At 62.3% G+C, this 20,782-nt stretch overlaps 1 protein-coding gene across 1 annotated transcript in view; it reads right to left on the bottom strand.

Moving 5' to 3' along the window:
- Positions 1–278: 278 nt before the first annotated feature.
- The window catches only part of LOC119095683 (TBC1 domain family member 9-like), a 43,656-nt gene continuing 23,152 nt past the window's right edge, over positions 279–20,782 (bottom strand). Inside the window, 19 exon segments of the mRNA XM_037218538.1 lie at positions 279–578; positions 1,559–1,647; positions 2,749–2,889; positions 3,812–3,961; positions 4,476–4,635; positions 5,622–5,714; positions 6,690–6,806; positions 7,324–7,410; positions 7,861–7,965; positions 9,234–9,278; positions 10,647–10,777; positions 11,332–11,447; positions 12,251–12,387; positions 13,321–13,442; positions 14,038–14,241; positions 14,902–15,031; positions 15,571–15,668; positions 16,004–16,095; positions 16,639–16,850. Coding sequence (XP_037074433.1) covers positions 279–578; positions 1,559–1,647; positions 2,749–2,889; positions 3,812–3,961; positions 4,476–4,635; positions 5,622–5,714; positions 6,690–6,806; positions 7,324–7,410; positions 7,861–7,965; positions 9,234–9,278; positions 10,647–10,777; positions 11,332–11,447; positions 12,251–12,387; positions 13,321–13,442; positions 14,038–14,241; positions 14,902–15,031; positions 15,571–15,668; positions 16,004–16,095; positions 16,639–16,850 — 2,529 coding nt within the window.

Here is a 20,782-nt window from a genome sequence, read left to right as displayed (position 1 = left end):
CGCCGCTCCAGCGGGACCGGCGCCGTCCGATGGCGGCTGGACGGCGGTCGAGCTGGTGACGCCGGCCGTCCGTCGGCGCTGCTTGGTCGGCGGCCGTTCGGCACCGAGGCGCCGGCCAGTTCGCCGGCAGCGGCTGCTCAGCTCCGGCCAGCCGCCTGCATGAGTACCGTCGGCGCCTCCCTCCGTCCGCGAAGCAGCCGCCTCCACGTCTGGCCGGCCGCGCGGGGCTCAGGCGAGCGAGCGCACGTCTCCAGCGGCCGCAGTGTGCGCACGGCGACTCACGCGAGCGCGTTCACCTCGGCCGGCGACGTGCTGAAGCTCAGCGAGGTCTGGCGTGTCAGGCGCACGTTGCGCAGCTGGCTCACCGCCGCCACCACGTCGGCGCGCGCCTCGAAGAACGCCACCAGCGGCGGCTCGGTCAGCACGGACGCGACGAACTGCTCGAACGAGACGGCCCAGTCGGCATCCGGAAGGCGGCCGGCGGCGGACGGCGCCTCGTCGGCCGCCGGCTCCGGCGTCACCTCGGACAGCGCCTCCGATAGCAGCGACATGTCCGTCAGGCCGTCCACCGGCCGCGCCTGCCGGGGTCAGGGGTACGTGGACATTACCCAGGGGTCATGACAGAGGTCAGCATCGAGCATTAAGGGACGCAAGGAGGCAGTAGAAGTCAGCAGTGGGCCGATAACAGTCAGCTGGTCAACAGGGGTCAACAACAGGTCAACGGGGTTAACAACAGGTCAACAGGAGTCAGCGGAGTAAACAAGTTTAGAAACAGGAGCCGGTGTTACTAACAGTAACAGCAATCGGTGGCTGACATGGGCATAAATAGGAAAAGCTTCACTAGAACCGCCTTCATCTTTCTTGGCATAACATGTCATGTGATGATGGTCAACATACCAATGATTACCGACAGGCCACTAAACCGGGTCACGTTAGGTCCCCTCTCACTAAACACAAAAGAAGTGTTATCAAAAGTAGCGGCACGACGATGTGTGACTGTTCCTAAAAACTTTTTTCAAGAATTCAGAGGAATAGCAGTCCACAGGGTTAATACACCGGTCGTAAAATGACCCATGTCGGCACGCTTCGTCGATAACAATGCACTTTTGTAAAGAAATAATGGTGCATGCCGTCAGCAAGTTACACTGCTCGACTACGTCCTGCTATTTACCGCATGCATCATTAATGTACGGTACATTCAAAGATGATGGTACTTGTGCACAACAGTTCTGCTCGCGCCGACATTACAACGCAGCGCATATGACACACACATGAGCACACAAAGCGTCGAGCACGTGATCGGAAACGCCCGGGTCCGCAGCATGGGCGAACACATTGTCAGTAAATGCACCAGGGTCAAGCGCTCCTTCCTGAGCGCGACGCGCACAGAAGGAGAAACTTCCGAGCCCGTGCTTCTGTAAGCGTAAGCCGGGTTCTGTATACCACATACAACGCCCTACCTAGCAGAGCCTCTGTTTTTCACAGACCCATCTAGACCAGCTAGACAGGCTCGCAGTCAGGCCACGGACCCCAGACTGCCGCCGGCAGCGTCACTGACCTCCGGGCCCTGCAGCACGGCTGACGCTGAGGCCGTGCGCTCCTTCTGAAACCGCTTGCCCACCTCCCCGATTTGCAGCAGCAGCGTCCCTGCCGACCGGCGGAGCCGCAGCGTCAAACGCCATACAGCGTCAAACGCCACACGGCGTCAAACGCCGCACAGCGTCAAACGCCACACAGCGTCAAACGCCGCACAGCGTTAAGCGCTACACAACGTCAAACGCCACACAGCGTCAAACGCCACACAGCGTCAAACACCACACAGCGCCAAACGCCACACAGCGTCAAACGCCACACAGCGTCAAACGCCACACAGCGCCAAACGCCACACAGCGTCAAACGCCGCACAGCGTTAAATGCCACACAGCGTCAAACGCCACACAGAGTCAAACGCCGCACAGCATTAAACGCCACACAGCGTTAAACGCCACACAGCGTCAAACGCCACACAGCGTCAAACGCCATACAGCGTCAAACGCCACACAGCGTCAAACGCCGCACAGCATTAAACGCCACGCAGCGTTAAACGCCACACAGCGCCAAACGCCACACAGCGTCAAACGCCACGCAGCGTCAAATGCCACACAGCGTCACATGCCACACAGCGTCAAACGCCACACAGCGTCAAACGCCACACAGCGCCAAACGCCACACAGCGTCAAACGCCACACAGCGTCAAACGCCACACAGCGCCAAACGCCACACAGCGCCAAACGCCACACAGCGTCAAACGCTACACGACGCAAACATGTACGACGCCCGCCAACACAACGCAAACACGCTTACACTCACGCAGCCAAACACACCCCTGTAACGAAGTTGTCCCGCGAGCGTCACGCGAATAGTTCTGCCACATCAAGACGTCGCGGCATAGTTCGCGAGCGGCGCATATGGAGGAGTGGCAGTGCACACGGCGCCCCAAGACACAGGCTTGAAATGGCGCGAAACACCAAGTCAGACACCAAGTCTGACAGAGCAGTCCACACCAGAAACACCAAGTCACACCAGAATCAGACTGACCACTTCCATCACAGCGCCAGCACATCGCTCGCGCGGACGTGAACGACATTCGTGTCAACCAAAGCCCGTCGAGGACACTCGGAATACCGCGCCACCGTTCGCCACGTGCCACACCCGCCTCTGCGCCCCCTACCCGCTCCGCCGACCGTTCCCGCCAGCGCCCGCTCTCACCGACGTGCGCGATCGAGTGGAAAATCTCCGGCCGCGTCTGCTCCTCGCTGAACATGTCGTACAGCGCGCGCCACATGTAGATGAACTGCTTCTGGTTCATCATCGGCACCTGCGACGACTCCTCGCCGGTGCCGCTGGCACCTGGCGGCGGAAAAGGGAACTGTTCGGGCACCGCGGCTGGCGGCTGCCGACTCCACGCGCCGGCCACGCCACAAACCAAGCCACGCGACGGCCCAAACGTTACGGCTGCCGAACACCACAGGCCACGTGGTAATGCTTAGGTTTGAGCGACGCGACTGGTGTCCGCTTCCTCAGCGAGTAATGACGGGAGTTATGTTCATGATGATGCCGCTACTGGCACCTTGAGAAACTACAAGCAACACCTTCTTGACAGAAGTCTCAAGCGCGACATCCAGCAGAAGACAGGCATCTACAGCCAGACTGGAGATCGAAGTTTTCAGAAGCTTAAATAGTATGAGGTGGTTAGCACCGTTGTCTGACGTGTTCCAAAGGCCTGCGAAGGCACTGGTCCCTGGTGCCGTCCCGTGACCTTGGACGTTCCATGACTGACCTGAGGCACCCCTGGGCCGCTGACTCACCTGAGGTGAAGCTGGTGTCGCTGACCGACCTGACGCGGCCCTAGTGCCGCTGACTGACCTGAGGTGGAGCTGGTGCCGCTGACTGACCTGAAGCGCCCCTGGTGCCGCTGACTGACCTGGGGTGAAGCTGGTGCCGCTGACTGACCTGAGGCGAAGCTGGTGCCGCTGACTGACCTGAAGCGCCCCTGGTGCCGCTGACTGACCTGAGGTGAAGCTGGTGCCGCTGACTGACCTGAAGCACTCCTGGTGCCGCTGACTGACCTGAGGTGAAGCTGGTGCCGCTGACTGACCTGGGGTGAAGCTGGCGGCGCTGACTGATCTGAGGTGAAGCTGGTGCCGCTGACTGACCTGAGGTGAAGCTGGTGCCGTTGACCGACCTGAGGCGCCCCTGGTGCCGCTGACTGACCTGGGGTGAAGCTGGTGCCACTGACTGACCTGAACCGCCCCTGGTGCCGCTGACTGACCTGAGGTGAAGCTGGTGCCGCTGACGGTGCGCGAACGGTGCCCATCGCCCAGCACCAGCTCGCGCATCTCGGCCAGACTGATGGGCGGCGGCTCGGCGTCAGACAACGCCTCGAAGTACTCGCACGCCTCCGACGCCACCTCGGTGTTGTCTGCCGACCGCCGCAGACGGAAGGCGTCAGTGGCGCTCACCACAAGCCGGCGCCGGCGCCAGTGCACACTCCCGCACGGCGGTGACGAGTCGGCGGCGCGACACGACTCGTCACATGGCTCGTGTTCGGCTGCGGCGGCGCTCGGGGGCTATGTGGCGGCGGGTTGACGCCGCAGCATCCTCAGAGGTCGGCCGGCGCGCCGGTTGAAGGCCGGAGCGCGCGAGGACGGCCGTGCGAGGCGACCAATCGCCACCAACGACAGCCTTCGGTTCGGTTGGACAGGCTGTGATAGTTCGGATAGCTTGGAGCGCAGCAGCAGCGTCCACACAACGAGCTCTGCTTAGTGAGCATCCTGGTCGCAATGCTTCACAGCTACAAGGTTCGAGCGTGCTTGGTTTGCAATGGTACAGTTAGAGGGTCAGGGGCCGGGCAAGCGCGTTACAGACCGCACGGCGAGCGTGCCGGGCCGGCCCGGGTGAGTCCACCTCGTCGTCGGGCGGGTGTGGCCCCTCACCCGAGATGGGCGAGTCCATCTCGTGCTGGTCGAGTAGCGGCGGCAGGTGGAGGCAGTAGAAGAGCCGGAGGCGCCGCGGCAGGTCACTGCGGGTCATCAGGCCGAGGAGCCAGGCCAGCTGGCGCAGGTCCAACAGACCGTCCCCACTGGTGTCCATCAGCTGCGGCACGGGAACACGGCACAGTCACGGTACAGTGCAGCACACAGTCGCAATAGCGCCGCGTGCAGTCGCAGTGCAGTGCAGCGTACAGTCGCAACAGAGCCGCACTCACAGCACAGTGTCGCGCACAGTCGCAGCACAAAGCCGCGCACAGTCGCAGGAGTGTTGCGCGCAGCCACAGTACAGTACCGCGCACAGTCGCAGTACAGGACATCTGCAGCGCACAGTCCCACCGTAGACAGGACAGTTGATTCAGTGGCACAGCGCTGAACGGCTGCCTCACACGGTTGAACGGCCAACATGTTCGACATGGTCCCGCTGCGAGGGAGAGTGGTTCTCTTTGGCTGTCGCCCAGTCTCACGAATGTGTCCGAGGACTTCTTACGAACGGGCGTGCGACAATATCGATAAAAGGTAGGGGCGTCAGGCTGAACTACGCTTACATTTGAAGGGTATCTCCGTGTCTTTGACGAAACATTCGCTACGAAGGTGGCTGTTAAAAAAATACGTCAAAAGCTTTTGCTGTATTTAACTGCCGTCGGAAAAGCACAGCCGGCAGGCTCGCGCCGCGGATAGTTTGCTGCCAATGTTCCCGGCTCGAATCTGCATGCATCTGAGGCGTTCACTGACACGGAGCTCCGATAGAAAAGGCGCCCCGGGCTAGTGTGTGCGCCGCGTGGTGATCGAACTCAAAGCCGCGTTTGCGCCACAAGGATGGCAGAACGCCCGCTGCATGTTATGCCTGAGACACGGCGGGGTCAGGCTGCTTTTCAAAAAAATCTGGATGGAAAGGTCCTTGCCCGTGAATCAAGCGAGGAATGAGAAAACATCGACCTCGCAATAAGGAACAGGCGTGAGATACGTACTATGCGTGCCATGGACGAGGAACAGAGCGTGTGAGGTCTAACACTGGAGGCCGTGGACACGTTTGGTGGTAATGCTGTCACCTCACCGATCCGGCACCCAGGGCAGCAGCTCAAGTCTCACCTTGAAGGCGCGAGAGGCGATGCTGTCCGCCATGGAGCCGGCGCTCCAGTTACACAACTTGTGGAAGAGGGTGTGGAAGAGGGGGTAGTCCACCTGGCGGCGACATCAATGGTGAGAGGTGGCGCTAGGTGACCCTCTTCCTCTTCCCCCACATCCCCACATACACCAGCCCAACCAGCAGCGAGTCGCATGCACGAAGCGAAAACATCATTGCGGACCATGCCAGCTGTCGTTCAGGGAGGCAGACTGTATCTCTGGCACCCCGCCAGTTCCATAACGGGACAACCCCTGATCAGGGTGAGCACGACTCCCCAATATTTGACCGATCAGGGCGCCAGGGAGCCCCACTCGGACGCCTCCAGCGCGAGCCCCGGTACCCGACCCCGCCCAGCCCCCGCGCACGGCCATCAAACACCGCCCGCGTGTCTCGCTCCCCACGTCACCCGCCAGCGGGCCTGCGCCGCCGGACGCCGGCGTGCCAGCTCAACCAGCCGAGCAAACAACACACACGCCGGCCGGAGGACGGCCGGTGTCAGATCACAGGCACTGGCATCGACCCGGCCGCGTCACTCCGCTGGCATGACGCGCTGGGGCCGCCTTGCTGGAATCTCGCGACGTCTTCGATTCTAAAGCCAAATACCCAATTCGATTCTAAAGCCAAATACCGTACCGACATAAAAACGATCCGAATTATGAGGTCAAAGTCCCTGAGCTGACAGCAATCCACCCTCCGTGTGTGCGGAGGCACTCGTTAAGCGTTGATATCAAGCAAACACCGGCCGTACCATACACACACGGGTGTTTTAAGCCGCGCTCATGGCCACGAATGGTCCGACGACAGTCAGCTTACAGTCACACAGTCACAACCCGCGTCACGTCCTGTACAACACGCACAATCCCGCCAACACTTCCCCGAGCCCCGGCGCGGTGCCCTCCTCTCTAGGAGCCGCCGGCGGCGCCCCGACGCCTCGGTCCAGCAGGTCAGAGCGAGGCACCCGTCCATCGGGGCGCGCCGACGCCCCTCCCCTCCGAGACCGCGCCGGGGAGCCGGCCGAGCCGGGCGCCCACCTTGTACAGCTGGTAGTTGTGCACGGACGGGTCCTGCTTCTCGGCCGGGTCGGGCAGCGCGCCGCGTCCGTACGACTGCAGCGTCAGGTACTCCTCCTTGATGTAGAGGAACAGGTCCTGCCGAGGCGTCACGGCACAGTCACCGGCCGCCGTGTCTGAGTACGACTGTACTTTTGATGTGGCGCCGCCAAAGGCATTGGTTGGATGGCTTGACGGGGCTTATGAATTCAGTGACACTGCGCAACCTACACACGACGACAAGCCTGCGAGAGGGTGTGAGCTCTCGTCATGGATTTGCCCATGTATAGTGGGACAATAAATGAAACAAAGGCTGGCGAGGACAGAGGACTAGACAACACATGACTGCGCAGCAGGAGACATGACAGGACAGGACAGGACAGGACAGGACAGGACAGGACAGAACAGAACAGAACAGAACATAGTAGAGCAGAACAGAACATAACATAACAAAGTTTAGTAGAGTAGAGCAGAGCAGGGCAGGGCAGAGCAGAGCACGACAGAACAGGACAGGACAGGACAAAGTTGCACAGCACAGCACAGCACAGCGCAGGGCACGGCACGGCACGGCACGGCAGGGAACGGCAGCACAGGACAGCACAGGACGGGATCTGACCTTCAGCTCTGCCGCCGTGAAGAACTGCTCAGCCTCCACACAGCGGATCATGCTGTTCATCGTCGAGTCCTCGATCGTCTGGATCACCTGGTGACGTGAGAGAACGTGACGTCACCCACACGGCCTGCGTCGAGGTGTTCGGGCGCGGCCATGGCGGTCTGAACACGCAGGGCAACCCTCACGTACACTCAGCGGTCCTGGACCAGCTCATACCAGCCCACCGAACCTCACAGTTATAGGAGCAATCGCAAAATAGCTGAACCATGGTCTCCATTATGACGCCTACTCATATATCTCAATGACGATACCTAAGTGCACACGCCCTGCCGGGGAAGCGTGAAGGCCGAGTGATTAGCTCCTCGGAACCACACGTGGGGGCGCAGGTTCGAATCCTGGGAGCAGCATGGCCTCTGAGCCCTGCTATAGCCAATGCGGTCCCTGGAGGTCGATGAAGCGGGGGCGCAACGACATGCGTCGCGTCCTCTTTTCATAAAAACGCTGCTGCACTCGACGGTGGCGCCACGCGGCGGCGCTCACCTTGAGCCGGTGCTTGAGCCGCAGGCGCTCGATGGCCGAGTTGGTCAGCTTCCCGAAGTTGGTGTACGCCTCGTATATCAGCAGCGAGACGTCGATGCTGGTGTTCTGCAGCAGCCAGAAGCCGGCGGACGATCGGGGGCGTCACACGACGCCAGACAAGCAAAACATATGAATGCAGACCGGCAATGCAGACAGCGGTAGAAAACAGTCAATGAGTCTATGGACAGCTGTGGAAGTGCCGCACTTTCATCTGTGCCTCCGCACGCACGAGAGCAGGATACGCCCGCATGGCCGCAACACGGCCAGATTTTTACAGGCTCGGACACGGTGAAAGAAGCCGTGACGGACAAAGAACACGTTACAGTGAAAACGTAGGCTTCATGTTCAAGAACTAGGGAAAACACGTTTGCGATCAGGGAGCAAACGATGCAGCAGTGTCTTCAGGTGCATGACAGCTTGGCTAGCGGATGTGTTTAGTCGTTAACCTAATGACTAGTCAATGTTGCAATCATATAAGCAGGTTACGGCAGATATTTCACAGCATTTTCCGTCCCGATACTTAAGGCAGTTGTCATGCTAATGACGTCACAGGCAACTGACGTCAACGGCATATCCGCCAGCGCCTCACTGCCTCTAGCATTTTCTCTCTGCTCGGTGCTTCCAGAGTGCTACGTATGCAATCAGTCACAATCTACTTTCGTTGTCACCCACTCTCTTAAGGGCATGTCAGGCACAGAAAGCGCGGATAAAATCGCACAGGGCCGGGACACGGAACTTACTAAAACAAATGCGAAAGGACGCATTTTCCCATTCCAAGCCATCTCCCACACCACGCCGAGCACAGATCCAGACACAGTACAAATATAACAGGGAGCTTCCCGCGTGCTGCGTGCAATGCCAGCCATGTGATAGCCATGCGGTGCCCACCTAAGCCACATCGGGCGAGGTCGGGGCATACCAGGACAGGTCAAAAAGGAAGGCCGTCACGTCACGCGAAACTTGGCGCAGCCCCGTCCGGTCTGGTCTGATCTGGTCTGGTTTAATAGGATCTGGTCTGGTCTAATCTGCTCTGGTCGGGTCGGGTCGGGTCGGGTCGGGTCGGGTTGAATTAATTCGTTCGTCCAAAAAGCCCCGGCGTGACGTTACCACTGTCTAAGAGTGCGCCGCCGAAGCGTCGACCGGCCCGGCGGCACCCAGTTCAGCCACGGCACAGGGTCACGACGGGGGTCGCCGGGGCCGCCCGAGGGTACAAGACCAGGGCCACGGCACGCCGCAGGCCCCGGCCGACCACAGACCATCAGCGGGGCGGGGACGGGGGCGGGGGACGCCGTGCACGGCTACACTACAGCCGCGGCCACGGCGCGGCGGCTGACCTGGCCATCAAGCAGCGTTAAACAGTCGGTGCCCAGCTCTGCGTCCTGAAAGAGGGCAGAACGCGGCGCGCTTCATGCTCAAGTCCCGGCTGTGGTAGTGGCCGTACGGCAGCAGCAGGGGAGGGGGGGGGGGGGGCAGCGGGATCAGTGGGCGGGGCGTAGCTCGGCTGGGAGACCGCGCCTCGGAAGTAGAGCGTTAACCGTGAAAACCGGACGGCAAAAGCGGCGGCGCCAGGGAGGCGAAGAGCGAGGAAAGTGAAGCGAACGGTACCCGCGAGACGCCTGGCGGGATTGCTCCTAGCGCACTCCAACAACGTACGCTTTCAGTATGTGGCGTCGACGCTGACCACAGACGGGTCGGTCGCCAGATTAAGCCAGGGCCGCCAGCCAAACGCTGCACTCAGCAAATCGAGCGATAGCAGATAGCAGCAGAGCCTTAGTGGGTCAAAAGCGCAAAACGAGCTCAGTGAAACTCGACAAATCGCGACGGAGCATCGCCGCAAGTCACGCCGTCTCCAAATGAGCTCAAGTAGCCCACCACGGGCCCGGACCGGTAACCGGAGCGTCGTCGCAAGTCACGCCGCCTCCAAATGAGCTCAAGTAGCCCACCACGGGCTCGGACCGGTAACGAGCGGCGCGCTCCCAGCACCGAACGGCGCTCTGAATGGCACTCGGAGCAGCGTATTTTCAGCCAGTATTTCCAATGCTGATTATCGCGCTTACCCCGCGCCTGAGACCACGCGGTGGCGGAAGCTGCGGGCTCTCGCCTGACATCAGATTGCGGCCAACGCCCCTTTGCGGCACCAGGATTTCGCGGGTGTGGACAGGACGGTATTAGCCCGAAGCGTCGACACTCATCCTCCACTCCTACGTGGCGAAGACGGCGTTGATTTCCTCTCACAATGACGATACGGATGCATGCCACAACCATGACATGTACCACAATCGTGCAAAAATATTTCGACAGCCAGACGTATCAGGCGTGCGGAGCCCAAGGTGAGGCCTTCTGAATGTGATGGCCACCTGACAGGCGCAGCGCCAGCCGCAGCAGGACCTCAAGCAGACCAAGGAAAGATGTCTTCAGCAGTTAGTTATTGGTGATTACAGGCGCAACGACTGCCCAGGCCATTTCGCGACCATGCTTTAACAAAGCGCCACAGAATCTCCTGTGTATATTACAGTGCTCAGGTTTGAACGACCAAGAACAATATCAGCAGTTATCTTGACATGCAGTGTGGAAGAGACGAGTCCCTGAACAGCGTGCGTAAATGTGGTTTTTAATCCCGCCCTCCACCCGAGCTTGCCATGAGCTCGTGACGGCACGTGGCAGACTCCCCTCCCGTGTATGTGCACGATCCGCCGGGACGTCACCATGCAGGCGCGAGGCCGCGGCGGCGGCCGGCGGCGACTGACCAGGTGTTTGGTGTCGGGCTTGTAGTAGGTGTAGAACACCGACTGGCCGACGCGCACCGGAATGTCCGAGTTGGTGACGGCCTCCAGGTACCGGCACAGGCACGTCATCGCCTCGCCGTCGTCGCGACAGTCTGTGGCGGCGGCCGGCGTCATCGGGGCAGGGGCGACGGGCGACGGGGACCGCCCAACGACGCTGAGAGAACGGCTGTGGCGTTGGCGAACGGTGCGTGAGCAAGTGACGGCGCCGCATCGGCATATCAGATGACGATGAGATGATGGCGGTGATGACATGGTGGCAAGATAATAATGAGGTGACGGGATGATAAGATGATGATGAGCGTGACTGATGATGTCTGGGCAGACAAATCAAAATATTCTACGGGGGGGGGGGGGGAGATACAGCGCACGTGACCGCACCCCTCGGTGCATACATGGTACGTACAAGTCACTCTGGCACTTAGATCACTTAGAACGTGCCAGCAATGTACAGGGACGTCACCGTAAAGTTTGCAAGCATTGAATCAATGCGTACCGAAACAAGCCGGGCTTTGTAAAAAAGGAAATGGGACAAATCGACGCAACGACTACTGGGAGGGTAGCGCCAACGCGCTCAAAGATGGCTCCCCAATCTTCACGAAACCTCGACGGTCTCCTAGCCCCGGCCGGACCGGCGCCTGACGCTCACCCTCCAGGGCGGCCCGGTTGGCGTCCAGCACGGCCAGCGCCACCATGAAGTTGGTGCGAGCACCGTCGAACAGGAAGCAGTCCATCACGTTCACCGCCGACTCGAACGGCATCACGCTGGCGGGGGGAGAGCGAGGCGAAGTCAGGGGTGAGCTGGGACGCCAGGGACAGGCTGGTGACCTCAGAAGGGGGGCTGAGGGCGTCGGGGAGAGGCTGGGGGCGTAAGGGGTTGACTTGGAGCGTCAGGGAGGGGCCGGGGGGGGGGGGGGCGCTAGGGAGGGACTGGGGGTGTCAGGGAGGGGCTGGAGCGTCAGAGAGGGGCTGGGTGGAACCGGCGACAGCACTAGCCGGTCGGAACGCAAGGACAGGATTTCGGATCGATCTGAAGGCCGGCTGATGGTTATGACGCACGGACTTTCACCGGACAAAGTTCAGCGGGTGGTAGCTCGTCCCGACTACTCACCAGTCCAGGAAATTACAATACTGAGGATTAACATCACGTTATCTTTTTTTGTTCCGCAATTCCACGACCAGTCGCAGCGTCACTTTGACCATCGCATCCTCGGTTTGTCTCCACAACGCATCTGAACGCGTCTGTTGCTCAGTGCCCTGCAACGGTTCCTAGCGATACCAAGCCTCGCGAGCAGCGTCCATTATCATGTACACCAAACACAACACGAATCCAGTCCGAAAAGAACTAATCAACGCGACGGCATTGCCGGAAAATGCGTCACACCGTGGTCTGTTCGCACTCATAAAACGTGATCACGAAAGGCAGCCAGATTCTCTGTGCGGAGGCAGAAGTGAAGGCTACCCGATTGTAAGCGCCACCTGCTACGGCCATCTCCAGCCGTGTCAGCTGACTAATCCACCCCGAGAGCGCAGGGGCGTCAGCGGAGGCGGTTAACCCGCCGGCGTACCTGAGGAAGATGGTGAGGAACCAGGAGAGGGAGATCATGCCCACCACGCCCAGCTGCTCCAGCTTGGTGTAGAGGTCGGGCAACTCCACCGAGATCAGGTCCTCCAGTACCCCCTGGTCCACCAGCGCTCCCACCACCTGAGCGACAGATCAACATCACGTAAGGTCCTCCAGCATCCCCTGGTCCACCAGCGCTCCATCCACCTGAGCGACAGATCGACATCAGGTCAGGTCCTCCGGCACCCCCCGTCCACCAGCGCTCTCACAACCTGACCAGCAGTGCGACTCAGACGATCCGGGACTTGCGCTAGGTAGCTCTGGACATGCCAATAACCATGGCGTACACGGCACACCATTTGCGGTCACAGCCGGTGACTCAAAGTCAACAAGCGGACGACCAGCACACCGCACTGAGGCAGCGCAGTTAGATGGCGACGACTCCAGGCATTGGCGCTTTAGCCGCGCACCCTTCAAACTCGGCTCACAGTCGGTCACACTTGTCCGCTCGGCTGCCGCGGTGCTGGTGTGAGTGGCGGCTGTTCAGCAGTGTAATCACCGGGCCGCCCTATGTGGGGCCCGGACGCGCGAACCCCGTGACCGGTCCGAGGAACAGCCTGACCCGGTCAGTAGCACAGCATCGCGGTGGCCGCGGTGATGGGGCACCTGACGCCGGACGTCTGCAGTGTCAGACGAGGAGTGCTGGAGTAACAGAGTTGCTAGACGCCTCATGTCCACGGCCATGTTCCAGGAGGACGTGGCCACGTGCAGGCATGCTCCCTCGCACGCTCAGGCTCTCTCTAAGGTCCCCAGCTGGGTAGGAATTCCCTCCCTACACCCCACTCTGACCTGCCTGCCACGCCTTGGTACTGCAACAAGCCATGGGCAACAGCTGGGTGTTAACGTGAACACCCAGCTTTCTCCGCGTACCCTTCCCCACCCACCCACTCGCCGCCCTGTGGGCTGTGGGTGGTTCCTGGGCAGAGTCGGCCTTTCTCCGGCCACACCGATGGCGCGTAAGGCCGTGGCTGGTCTGGGGGAGTGACCCGGTCGACTCTCCCCCCCCCCTCCCACCTTTGTGTTGTAGTAGTCTGGCAGCAGCCGCTCACAGATAGCCACCATCAGCCAGAAGGCCTGCTCCTCGGAGCAGTACAGCAGCAGCACCGACGCCACGATGTTCATGGCCTGGCAGTAGCCTGCGGCCGCGGGCAGAGAGCGAGTCAGATCGCGATGAGCTCTTGGCAGCGGCTCAGAGGCGCGCAGGACGGCAAGTGGCGGACTTTCGCCCAGCTGCTGAGATATAGACAGTCGCTGATCAACCGAGCACTCGGTTCCTGTCGAGAAAGTAGCATCATCTGCTCATGCAGACCATATATGTTTCTCCTGCGCTAACGCTTCATCCCAATCGATCCTATCACAAGATCTATCCGAGCCTCCAATCTCGCACCCGCTTCAATCCCGGCAGCACTGACCGATGTTAGGGTTCCTCCCTCAGAAGGTCGCCATCACCGACTGGCATTGGCGTTTTGTAGACGGTGCCCCCCACCACTGACTGATGCTGGAATGTTATCAGCAGCCTCTTTCCTCCCTTCACCCACCACTACTGCTCGACGCTGTAGTTCCCCCGCCCCACCATCACTGCTCGACGCTGGAGTTCCCCCGCCCCGCCAATACTGTTCGACGCTGGAGTTCCCCCGCCCCACCATCACTGCTCGACGCTGGAGTTCCCCCCGCGCCGGCCCACTGCCTGACGCTGGAGTTCCCCCGCCCCGCCACCTCCCAGCTGCTGACCGATGTTGGGGTTGCGCAGAGCGTAGGCGGTGAGCACGCGACGCAGGGCGTTGATGCCGGTGGGCGACTGGAAGGCCTGGTGCTCGGGTAGGGAGCGGTGCAGGTCGCGCTCGATCTCGTCCGCCGCCGGGCACCGCACCGAGCGCGCCCGCTGCGCCAGCTGCACGTAGTAGCCCGGGTGTGTCGCCATCTCGTGGCAGGCGCCTGAAGTTCGAGTGTTGATGTTAGACGCCAGGCGGCGGCAAGAGCGGCATACGGCTGTAGGCGGGCGCAGTGGGACGGCCGGCCGATGAACGGGCACGACTGACCTTTTCTAAGGTAAAATGATCAGTGCAGATATTTAGCCGTTGACCCGTTACATTGGATTTCGTCACAATGTCACGCGGCCACGCGCTAGTCGAAAAGCGCATGCCTCCGCACGTTGCGATAAGGTAATTGAAAAACTAATCAGTAATAGCTGAGCGCCATGTCCCGCACCCAGTGCACCTCAGCTTGACAAGTCTTCACCTCACGACCGCGTGCAGAAAGTCGCAGGCTTTGAGCCAGGCCCCCGGCCGCGAGTTCCGCCCGACAGCAATCAACGTAACAGATGGCGACGCTAAATGACCTAACTTAGGTGTTGAATGTCACACCGACCCCGAGCAATGACCTTCCCAGTGGCCGCCGGCCGCTAGGGTCAGCGCCTGGCCACCCACACGTGAACAGAGCGCCCAGGGCCCTCGGCTTCCCCATCTGAGAAGAGCACCCAGAGCTTCGCTGTCCCACCTGAGAAGAGCACACAGAGCTCGGCTGTCCCACCTGAGAAGAGCATCCAGAGCTCGGCTGTCCCACCTGAGAAGAGCACACAGAGCTCGGCTGTCCCACCTGAGAAGAGCATCCAGAGCTCGGCCCGCAGCGTCGAGGGGATGCCCTTGAGCACCAGCTGACTGGTGGCCGAGGTGCGGTACATGGTCATGCCGCGGCCGTACTCGTCGAAGAGGTGCTCCCACTGCTCCTGCAGCCAGGGAGGGGGGGGGGGGAGGGGCGTCACCGCCGGGCCCGAGGCGGCGGGCCCTCTGGCACAGTCATAGCGAGAGCAAGGCCAGACCCGAGCGCTAGAGCCTGTAGACGCGCACACATGCTTAACAGGGCGAGACAGACGTGGGCTGGGCAACGCATAAGAGGGTGAGTGAAAGATACGTCAGTACAAACGGCCAGATGAAGACGGTGCGTCGACATTCGACGGCAAGGCTACGGGAACGGGAGCGGAAACCGGGACAAGGACGAGGGCGAGTAGAATGGCGACTGCGACTGCGACGGGCACGGACACGGGCACGGGCACGGGCGCGGGCACGGGCACGGGCACGGGCACGGGCACGGGTACGGGCACAGGCACAGGCACAGGCACAGGCACAGGCACAGGCACAGGCACAGGCACAGGCACAGGCACAGGCACGGACACGGACACGGACACGGACACGGACACGGACACGGACACGGACACGGACACGGACACGGACACGGACACGGGCACAGGGAGCGGTGACAGCTCACCTCCTTCTTCAGCTGCCGGCCGGTGGTCTCCGGCGAGGCGGGGCTGGGGAACTGGTACATCAGCGGCGGCTGCAGCTCCCACGGCTCCTGGGCGCCCCCTGTCGGCAGCGACGCCTCACGCTCAGCGGCGGACCCCAACGGCAGAGGCGCTCGCATGCGCCGAGCGGCGCACTCCGATGCGCCGCACGCACACCAAGACACGTCGCACAGCCAGCTTAGCAGGCACTCCATCGACGGCCAATACCCGTTCCACTGTGCGATGCCAAGAGCCCGCAATGATATATTTGGCAAAAAATCCTGCATATATGCGCATAACACCACATTTCAGCATATTTCATGAGAGAGCCGACACACTGGCCGGCCGCCAAGCCAGCCGTCAGCCCGCGATAAGAACTCCACAGCGCGTGCGTGACCGTGGCGGGTCAAGTTTTACCTTGTGACTTGCCCTGCTGATCCGAGTCGACAACAATGTAACCCGAACTGTTGGACGACACGCTCTGGATGCTGACTCGGTCAGCGCTCGGTCTGTCAACACAGAGCGTTGCCATGGTGACCGCTGAGCGACGCTACACGTCGGAGACCGGCGCATGGTATCGGCGCCACAGTCAATGGACGCTGACAGGAGGCGGCAGCCATGAGCACCAATAAACGGCGACGTGACAGCCGGCGCTCAGCACGCGCAGGCGAGCGTGATCATTCGCCGAACACAACCAGGACGCGGGATGGCGCCCGCCCGAGCGTGCGTTACAGCCCACAGGACATAGCGCAAAGCCGCCAAAAGACCACGTCCTCAATCGAGTGCGCCAGCACATCGCCGTCAAGCTGGATGCAGCCGCACGTCAACCAAACAACCAGCCGACGCGCACCTACCAGCACGGCCTCGCCGGCCGCCGACGGCGACAGCAACGCCGCCAACCACGCCAGCAGCGCGAGCGTCCTCCCCAACAGGATCGCGGACGGGGCGTGTGGCACGCTCGTGCCGGCCGCCGGCGCGCGCCGGCAGACCTCCCCGCGTGCCCCGCCTCTCGGCCGCCTCTCCCCCCCCCCCCCCCCCACACACACACTCACGCCGCCGCGCAGGTGGTGAGCCGGGCCAGGAACTCGGCGATCCGCTCGAGCACGAAGTCGCGGTCGGCCACCTGGGCGAACAGGAAGCTCTGGCGGTGCTTCATCGAGACGCAGATGGCCGACGACAGGTCCTGCGTGCAGCCCGGCGAGTCGGCCCGCTCCACCAGCGAGACGTCGCGCAGGGGCACGATCAGCGACACCAGGCCCTTCACCTGGCGACGGGCAGATCGGGGGCCAGTCAGGGGCAGGCGGGGAGGAGGGGCGGGTGGTCAGATGTTAGGGACACCATCAGCGACACCAGGCCCTTCACCTGGCGACGGACAGATCAGGGGCCCGTCAGGGGCGGGCAGGGAGGAGGGTCGGGGTGGCCAGATGTTAGGGGCACGATCAGCGACACCAGGCCCCTCACCTGGCGACGGACAGATCAGGGGCCCGTCAGGGGCGGGCATGGAGGAGGGTAGGGGTGGCCAGATGTCAGGGGCGAACGGGGAGGGGGGGTAGGGGCGGTCAGATGTCAGGGCCGGTCAGGGATTCCTCGAGGGTGGGCAGAGGTCGTTCAGAGATTCACCAGGGGCCGGGCCATGAGAAGATTTGGGGGTCTGGTTAGAGCGAGGGCCTGGTTAGAGGCTTCTCAGGGTCCGGGCGGGGTCGAGAACCATCAGCAGTGCCAGTCCCGTGCTTCCCGGCGACGGCGCGCGCACCACCACAGAACGACCGGGGCCAGAGAGCTGTCCGTGCCAGGAAGCGCATACGACAAGTTTGACGACGGACACCGGACGCTACATCGAAGCCGCGGTGTCTCCCAAACAACAGGTGCGGTATCGGAAAAGTCGGCTTTGTCTCCGCCCCGACGACACGTGCCGGCACCACCAGCATCGTGACCACCTAATGCCACCCACCACCGAGCGTGGGCCCCCACAAACACCCCGTCCATAGCAATCACGCATCCGGCCCCCGCCACTCGAACAGCGCAACAAGCCAACCAGGTGGGCTGTACAACCTTTGGAAACGCATCAACAAGAGCGGGCATCGATGCCCGTTGATTGGTCGGCGCGTGTTTCTTTCCAGGGATGACAACACAATACACACGTGTCTCAAAAACGATGTAACGGACGCCGACGTGTTCACAGCGCAATCACACGTGCGTGCACACACCTACCCAATCACGCCCTCGCACGCAAGAGCGACTGCGCACGTATGTCTGCCACACACACGCATGAGCAGGCACACAGCCCCCAGCCGTACTCCCGTCTACACGATTACGCTACCCGAGCTCACCCATAGCCGCACGCACGCCTGAGTCTGCACGCTGGTGCTCAGAACGCTGGACCCAGGCGGGAACACGGTGCCAGCAGCGCAGTCTGCACGCTGGGGTGTCCGAACCGAGCCCCATTCCATCAGCCAGAGCGGCGAGCAAGTCGTCCGTGCCGCCGTGTGAGCCCTGAGCCAGCGGCGCTGGTCAGCAGCGACGTTACCCTCCGAGCAGCAGCTCCCGCCAGTCAGCGCCAGCGCCGGAAGCCCTGAGCCAGCGGCGCTGGTCAGCAGCGACGTTACCCTCCGAGCAGCAGCTCCCGCCAGTCAGCGCCAGCGCCGGAAGCCCTGAGCCAGCGACGCTGGTCAGCAAGCGACGTTACCCTCCGAGCAGCAGCTCCCGCCAGTCAGCGCCCAGCGGCCGGAAGCCCTGAGCCGGCGGCGCTGGTCAGCAGCGGCGTTACCCTCCGAGCAGCAGCTCCCGCCCAGTCAGCGCCAGCGCCGGAAGCCCTGAGCCAGCGACGCTGGTCAGCAGCGGCGTTACCCTCCGAGCAGCAGCTCCCGCCAGTCAGCGCCAGCGCCGGAAAGCCCTGAGCCAGCGACGCTGGTCAGCAGCGGCGTTACCCTCCGAGCAGCAGCTCCCGCCAGTCAGCGCCAGCGCCGGAAGCCCTGAGCCAGCGACGCTGGTCAGCAGCGACGTTACCCCCCGAGCAGCAGCTCCCGCCAGTCAGCGCCAGCGCCGGAAGCCCTGAGCCAGCGACGCTGGTCAGCAGCGACGTTACCCTCCGAGTAGCAGCTCCCGCCAGTCAGCGCCAGCGCCGGAAGCCCTGAGCCAGCGACGCTGGTCAGCAGCGGCGTTACCCTCCGAGCAGCAGCTCCCGCCAGTCAGCGCCAGCGCCGGAAGCCCTGAGCCAGCGACGCTGGTCAGCAGCGGCGTTACCCTCCGAGCAGCAGCTCCCGCCAGTCAGCGCCAGCGCCGGAAGCCCTGAGCCAGCGACGCTGGTCAGCAGCGGCGTTACCCTCCGAGCAGCAGCTCCCGCCAGTCAGCGCCAGCGCCGGAAGCCCTGAGCCAGCGACGCTGGTCAGCAGCGGCGTTACCCTCCGAGCAGCAGCTCCCGCCAGTCAGCGCCAGCGCCGGAAGCCCTGAGCCAGCGACGCTGGTCAGCACGGCGTTACCCTCCGAGCAGCAGCTCCCGCCAGTCAGCGCCAGCGCCGGAAGCCCTGAGCCAGCGACGCTGGTCAGCAGCGACGTTACCCTCCGAGCAGCAGCTCCCGCCAGTCAGCGCCAGCGCCGGAAGCCCTGAGCCAGCGACGCTGGTCAGCAGCGACGTTACCCTCCGAGTAGCAGCTCCCGCCAGTCAGCGCCAGCGCCGGAAGCCCTGAGCCAGCGACGCTGGTCAGCAGCGACGTTACCCTCCGAGCAGCAGCTCCCGCCAGTCAGCGCCAGCGCCGGAAGCCCTGAGCCAGCGACGCTGGTCAGCAGCGACGTTACCCTCCGAGCAGCAGCTCCCGCCAGTCAGCACCAGCGCTGGGAGCCCTGAGCCAGCGACGCTGGTCAGCAGCGGCGTTACCCTCCGAGCAGCAGCTCCCGCCAGTCAGCGCCAGCGCCGGGCCAGCGGCGCGGGCGGAAGGGGGCAAAGGACTCTGAGCAGCGGCCGGTTCCGCTCTCCCTCACGCTCACGGCGTGTGCCCGCCCAGGGAACAGGCTGGAGACAGGGTACAGACGCACGCTAGTTTGAGTGACGAGCAGTTCGCCATGCGGTGAACTGCGGGGCGTTACGACTCCGGCGCGGGTGGGGCCACTCGGCAGACGGCTGACAGGACCCCTGCGGCGAACTGCGGGGTGTCACGACTCCGGCGCGGGCGGGGCCACTCGACAGACGGCTGACAGGACCCCTGCGGCGAACTGCGGGGTGTCCCGACTCATGCGCGGGCGGGGCCACTCGACAGACGGCTGACCAGACCCCTGCGGCGAACTGCGGGGTGTCACGACTCCGGCGCGGGCGGGGCCACTCGGCAGACGGCTGACGGGGTGCTGGCAAAGCCGGCGTTACAACCCTCTCCTGCCAGTGTCAGCTGAGCGCGGCGCGGCTTATCCGACGCCAATGCGGAGTCGAGAATCGAGAATGCGGCAACGACGTAAGACGTTCTCCCTTCCACTTCGCGAAGCAATACCTCCAAAGTCCAATCAACCAATCTCGTTCCATAAATGTGTTCGTGTGTACCGTCGCCCGCCTGCCAGCAGCAGAGTTTCGATGCCGGCTGCGGCGCCAGACTTCCGCACGTGGCTCATACACGTGAACATTCTCAAACTTCGCCCCGCGTCACCACCAGACAGCACGTAACCCCCGTAACCGACCCGCGAGACCGCCGGCCCAGCTTGCCAGCGGGGGCGGCACAGCCCGCATCACGGGACGTGCCAGCTCGACAACTTCTTCGGGTGAAACTTTAATGGCGCGAGCGACATCTCAAGTTCGCGTTCACGAAAATGCTTGACTGGAAATTGCGTAAGACTTAATGTTGCGCAATATGCCACGCTACCGCAGCACGCCACTGGTGTTGTTTCTCGGTTTTATTCTGCTGTCTCAGCGGTGGGTGACGGGGTTATTAGTTGACGGAGGCATGCGGTTCCAGTGGGAAGGTTGGGTGAGTACTACTTCAAACCAAACATTGCTCCCGTCAAATACGCTAATGAAACCGTCTTACGCGGGCGCAAGCCGCCAAGTTAAAACCCTCGCTCTGTTCCTGTCCTGTCGAGCTACGTCACAATCATGCCGCACTTACCAAGAGGCCCCTCCATTCGCAGTCGTGCCAAACAGATCACCCCTACAGCTATCCAAAACGTCCCACGCTGCCGGCACCGCATGCGTCTGTCTCGTCGGCGTGCCCCTGC

This window comes from Pollicipes pollicipes, unplaced genomic scaffold (assembly GCF_011947565.3).
Source record: "Pollicipes pollicipes isolate AB1234 unplaced genomic scaffold, Ppol_2.1 Scaffold_4219;HRSCAF=4965_pilon_pilon_pilon, whole genome shotgun sequence".
Lineage (NCBI taxonomy): Eukaryota > Metazoa > Arthropoda > Thecostraca > Pollicipedomorpha > Pollicipedidae > Pollicipes > Pollicipes pollicipes.
This window is presented reverse-complemented; position numbering and strand designations above follow the sequence as displayed.